We start from the raw sequence: 6,110 nt of genomic DNA, 5'->3' as shown, positions 1-6,110 counted from the left end.
GCCGATACACAATGTTTAAAGGTGGAAAATGTTCGGATAAAGTATTGCCACCAACATGTGACAGCCTTCTTAGACACATTGAAAGAGTAAATTACCAGGCGGGTGTGTGGTGTCAGTCTCTTTTACCCCAAATGACTCTTCCTTCACCAATTGGTAACGGTTGGCAGTTTTCAAACGGAGACATTGATATCGTATGGATGACGCGTCCTCCAGCTCCAGACTCCCTCCTTGATTTCGTAGACTGCCATTGTAAGACTGGGTGTTCAAGCATGCGATGTTCATGTAGAAAAGCTAACCTACTCTGCACAGACTTATGTTCATGTGTTAACTGCGAAAATACATCAGGCGAATGCGACGAAGACAATTCAATAGATGATTCAGACAGCGAAAGTACTGATGGGGATTTAGACGACATTGACCAATTTTAAATGTGGAATATTATACTTATCAAATAGTCTTTAATGCGATGTATGAAATTTTATATTTTTAACTGAAATTTGTGATATTTCCCACAAAAAACATTGATAAAAGTTACCAACTATGCATAAGTTGTTGACGTCCGAGCAAAAATAAGCCTGATAGGAAACTGGAACTAGTAATATCACAGTAAATTAAATGAAGTATTAGGGAAACAATGGCGGCGATCAAGTTTCAAAGCAGCAAAAATTGTTGATGTTTGATGGCAAAATGCTCATAAACTGCAGGTTTATACGCGTGACAACAAGTAAATTCTTATTCAGCAAATGAAAATTTATAGATTTATTTAAATTAACTTAGTGCCCGACCGATGGCAACGGAATTGTTTTTCTAAGCGACTTTCGGTGGCAAAAAATACGGCCTACAACGACGAGCCCCTCTACATTCACAGATCGTCCAACCACCCACCATCAGTTTTACACCAACTACCCACATCCATCAACAACCGAATTAACACACTCTCATCTAGCAAAGACACCTTAGAAAATGCCGCACCAGTTTACAACCAAGCTCTTAAACAAAGCAACTTCACCACCCAACTCACCTTTAATCCATCAAACATCAATGTAAACACTACGTGCAACAGAAAACGTAACGTCACTTGGTTTAACCCACCATACAGCAAAAACGTAAAAACACACATCGCCCACGACTTCCTATAACTTATCGACAAACATTTCCCACCAAATACTATACTCTCCAAGATATTCAACCGACACACAATACGCGTAAGCTACAGCTGCGGCGAAAACATGAAAACTTTCATAACCAGACACAACAAGACTATCTTAAAAAGACTTAACCCAGACACAACCCAGAACAAGAACAACCCCCCAAAGAAATGTAACTGCAGACAGAAACACCTATGCCCGACAAATGGCAATTGCCTGAAACCCAACGTGATTTACAAAGCCGACGTGACAACGACTGACAACAACGAAACAAAAACTTATATAGGTGTTACTGCATGCGCTTTTAAGACACGATATCGAAACCACATTAAATCAATTACGAACTATATATACTGCAACGAGACAGAACTTTCTAAATACACGTGGACACTGAAAGAAAACAAACGTAACTACAACATTAAATGGGACTACATCAAACAACTTCCACCTCCGAACAAAAACCATAGAACCTGCCGTCTTTGCCTTGAAGAAAGGCTACTTATCCTGAAAGGACGTAAAAAGAACATTTTAAATAAACGTTCCGATATGTTTAGTGCATGCCGTCATGTAACTTAACACCTTTTAGTCGATGTATATAGTCAGCAAATAAAATATTATCTGTCAGTTGCCTGAAGATCGCCCTACGGCGTGAAACTCCGAGTAGCGACAGCAAACAATTGTCCATTTTATTTCAGTTCATTTTAGCTATTATATATATATATGTATATCCCTCTATACTTGTAATTTAATACTGTCTGATGATGTCTTGAGAATCAATTATGTTTATATATCATTTGAGGATGTTTATCTACGTAACTGAACTCTAAATATATACCATGGTTTAAATAAATTACATTTTCTAACTGTTGCTAAAGAAGTTTATTCCCAAAAACTTGTACAATCATTTAAAGGAACTAAAAAAGTTCCTTTATTTTTCAAGTCATTCGGAAACAAAATAAGCGTGGCACAGTCAAACAAGCGATCAAACAAAACACTTCTTTCGTTTAGTATAAAAAATACTATGAAAATATCTTGTTGAAATGGACAAAAAATATGGTTACTCGTACAAAACATAATCAAAAATTTGGACACCCTCGGTGTAATCATATTTTTTGTCCATTTTAACAACATATTTTCATAGTCTTTTATACTAAACGAAGGAAGTGTTTTGTTGCACAAAAAGCTTGCACACCCCTTGAATTCACCTCATTTTAAAATTTTTGTTGCGACAAATTTTAAAAGCAAAACAAATGCTATGTTGAATATAATTTTTTAAGATTCCAAAATGGAAAAATGTCTTGAATATGTACCATGGAAAAGTTTTAATTGGTATGGTAGGATAACAATCATTGTCTTTAAAATAATTGGCAACATCGTTTCTGGCTTTTCAATAACTTTATATGGTGATACATTGTTTCATTGTTCAAATGACAAAGTTTCAATTTCCAAGAACGTTGAATCAAGTTGTATTTCAGTATTTCAGTTTTTTTTTGGTGCGTTTGAATTTTGGCATTGTTTTACTTTGGAGTATTGTCTATGGGTACTACGTGAAGCGTCGAGTCGAACATTTTGATCACTCCAGTCTAACAAAAAGAAGTGATGACGAAAATGAACCTATATATACGGGGAATGGTGAAGACACTCATCGTTTTACCACGTTTTACATTTGGGTCGTTTATTTGGTTGTTCGCCTTATTATTTTGTCTGTATGTGGTGGAATACTTTTCTCAGCTCAATTTCCCATCGACTACTCCTGTTCGTGGCATCCAACAATGAAAGAAACATTCTTGTTAGATCACACCATCTCTACCTCATACAATGTCACATTATTTCACTGTGAAAATACAAACGGTGATAAAAGTGAAACCGTAAATGAAATTATGGCATCTATTGACGTCATTGTAATGATGCTGACAACGTTAGAGCTGTGTTGGTTGACGTATTTGGCTATCGATGACAAGTTTTTTACAACAGATCGAGAATTTTGTTTGGTGTACTTGCTAACGAAAACGTGAAAGATTTCGAAAACTATCGCTAATCGGAGATAGCAATTGACAACAAATTTAATTATTCTTATTAGCAGATAGAAATTAGTTGCTACGCAGCAGGGACTGATCTAGGACTTTTGAAGCGTAATTCAAGAAACGCCAGAAGCTTTGACCATCTTGGAGGTTCTGGGAACATACTTTCCACGAAAATTTTGATTTTCAACGTCAATATGGAGTAAAGCTTTAAAAATAAAAAATTAGCAGAGTTTTTAGTCAACAAAATCATGATGTTCGTAGTGGACAATTGTATTTAGTAGTATACAGAGCGTCGTTTCTGGCGCAATCTCCCAGACCGGGGGTTCTCATCAGAAAGACGAAAAGGTGTGAGGTGCGCCAGAAATGACGAGAAGGTGAGAGGTTCGCCAGAAATGGCGCTTTCTCAACTCGAAGTGCGCACACAAATCTTAGCGCCCCAGCCCTAGCACGCATAATTACAGCGAATGTCAAACCCAGGACAACGGCAGGAGCCCAAGACGGCCGGCCGTCGGGGTCTATTAGTTCTGATGTGATTATTATTTAAAAGTAGCGTATAGTAGGGTACGTGGTAAGATGAGTAGTGAAACAAAAAGAGTACGTATGAAAAAAACAAGAGCAAAAAGAAAGAAGAGAAAGAGAGAGAAAATTGAATATTGTAATAATAAGACAAAGAGAAGAACATCTTAAATTACAAACCAGGCTACTAATACAGACAGGTAAGATACAATTAGAAGAATAATATTTATATAGTATATAGAATCGAGATGGACACTGTTAGAGAAATTCTGGTACTATATAAACAGGGTGTTATAAGTGGAAGAGCTCTAAACTCATTCCTTGAAGCTTTTCAACCACTAGCATCTACATCAAAAAAGCGTACTAATACAGCTCCACCTGAACCTCCTTCGGCACCCCCTTTGCCAAACGTGAAGTGTTCTTATTCAGTTCTAGATAATGAAGGAAAGCCTTCGCACTCGTCTAGCGCTTCGCGTAGCAAATCTTCATCAAAAACCCGTTGAAGATTCGGGTATTATACTTTCTATAGTGAGTGTGATAATTACTTTAGCAGTTCACATCTGTTGAACAACTAATATTGCATCAGCAGGTAAGTCTACATCTATAAAATCGCTATAGCTTCATTCAGAGTTAATATCACCAATACGATGTGTTTTTGTTTTACTTAAGACAAGTAATTTGCTAGGAGTTTGAAGTACTCGTAGCGCCCCTGCACTTGTAAAACATCTTCCACTTAATCATATTCGGTAGAATCCAGCGGTTTCGATGGTGATTGTAGAAGAATCTTCTTCACCTTTTTCACACATCATGACATTGGTCCAATCTGAACCTCTTTTTCCAGTGACTGAAGTACCAACTTGAGTGTGCACATCTACTGGAATTTCTAGTCATTTTTTATGTTTTTCACGTCTTCTATGATGTTTTACACGACGGGCGTGGTGGTTTTTGCCGGATGTAGCAAAGCTTCGAGAGACTCACGCGTAGGTTTATCTACGTCTGAATAGTTCCAAGAAGATATGACTATTTTTTCAGCATTAGAACTATATTCTAGTTGGAATTTTTCAAAATTTTTCTCTCCATTTTGTCGTAAGTATATTTCTACTGCTCGGCGAAAGAGATCGTTTGTTGATTCAAATTCATGAACCGAAGTCTCAGATGCGTTAGACATTGTAATTCTATATATATATATTATAGAAATTTTTGTTAGTCTATTAAGAATATTCTAAATAATGTACTTGATATTTTCGCGTCCAGTTAACAGGTATTGTATTAACGCACGCTTTAAGATTATTATTGTTGTTATGTACGAAACAAACATAGGGTCCCCAATTTTTTTGAAATACGGTGGATCTAATATTAAACCACTCTTTTTGAGATCGTTTAAACCAAATATTTAATTATGCTATTTTATTATTTTCGAATATTTTTCCAGTAGGAAACGTAACTAGAGTTACATTTACTCCGCTCATACCTGGGGGGTAGAATCCAGTAGGAGAGTTTAAAACAGGTTGATCTTCTTGGTCTCCTTTAAGCCCATCAGCTCCTGGTAGTCCTTGAGATCATTGACGTCCTTTAGGCCCTTGAGGCCCTGTGGCTCCAGCATCTCTTTTAGGCCCTTGAGGCCCTGTGGCTCCAGTATCTCTTTTAGGCCCTTGAGGTCCTGTGGCTCCAATATATCCTTTAGGCCCCTGATGACCTCTAGGACCTGTTAGACCTATAATGCCTTCTTGCCCTTGAGGTCCCTGAGGCCCTGTGGCTCTAGCATCTCCTTTAGGCCCTTGAGCTCCTGTGGCCCCGGGCGCACCATCGCTTCCATCGGTCCCATCAGTTCCGTCATCTCCTCTAGGACCCTCATCACCTTTCTCTCCTTTTGGTCCTCTAAGACTCGTATCACCTTTCACTCTTTTTCTCCCTTTGGTCCTCTACGACCCGTATCTCCTTGAGCCCCCGCAGCTCCTGGGCTACTTTTATCTCCCTTAGCTCCTCTTGGGCCTCTAGGCCTTGGTGGTCCTGGTTTTCCAGATCCATAACCATCATCAGTTACACCGATTACCAAAGTTACCATTAGTTTTATGCGACGTTTATATACCAATTATATATAATAGAAAAAATTTTTATTTACTGGATTTATGTATGACTGCGAGAGAAATCTATGACGAGCCTCTAGCCAGAACCGCGATTTTTTTGAAAGCTTGAGCTTCACCTTCACGGCGTGTGCTTTCAGCAGCGGCAACAGCTTTTTCTTTTTCACGCTCCAAGTTCTTACGCATCGGAGCGTCGAATTCATCTTAGATCTCGCGTTTACGCTCGTTAAAAAGCCGCATTTGATCTAGAACCTGTTTAAACTCTTCATGTAAGCCTCGGCTGACAATGAGAGCACGTGACGTAATATCACCAACAGTCATCAGAATCGTCGCAGCAG

General features: G+C 38.2%; 1 protein-coding gene across 1 annotated transcript; it reads right to left on the bottom strand.

Moving 5' to 3' along the window:
• Window positions 1-5,247: 5,247 nt before the first annotated feature.
• On the bottom strand, window positions 5,248-5,753 carry LOC124435953 (short-chain collagen C4-like). Its single transcript, XM_046985886.1, has 2 exons — window positions 5,618-5,753; window positions 5,248-5,555 (listed from the first exon to the last, which is right to left on the bottom strand). The coding sequence occupies exons 1-2, from the start codon at window positions 5,751-5,753 to the stop codon at window positions 5,248-5,250; spliced, it is 444 nt and encodes a 147-aa protein (XP_046841842.1).
• Window positions 5,754-6,110: the final 357 nt, after the last annotated feature.

The sequence above is a fragment of the Xenia sp. Carnegie-2017 genome, unplaced genomic scaffold, assembly GCF_021976095.1.
Source record: "Xenia sp. Carnegie-2017 unplaced genomic scaffold, XeniaSp_v1 HiC_scaffold_16, whole genome shotgun sequence".
In the NCBI taxonomy this organism is placed as follows: Eukaryota; Metazoa; Cnidaria; class Anthozoa; order Malacalcyonacea; family Xeniidae; genus Xenia; species Xenia sp. Carnegie-2017.
Note: the sequence above shows the minus strand (reverse complement) of the source record. Positions and strands in the feature narration are given on the sequence as shown.

What these genes read in the sequence shown, in the direction of transcription:
- LOC124435953 (XM_046985886.1), bottom strand. Translation starts at nt 5,753, where the DNA reads ATGGTAACTTTGGTAATCGGTGTAACTGATGATGGTTATGGATCTGGA. An exon ending in GGGGGCTCAAGGAGATACGG is followed by an intron (nt 5,556 to 5,617) that starts GTCGTAGAGGAC and finishes GAGGACCAAAAG; the next exon opens with GAGAGAAAGGTGATGAGGGT.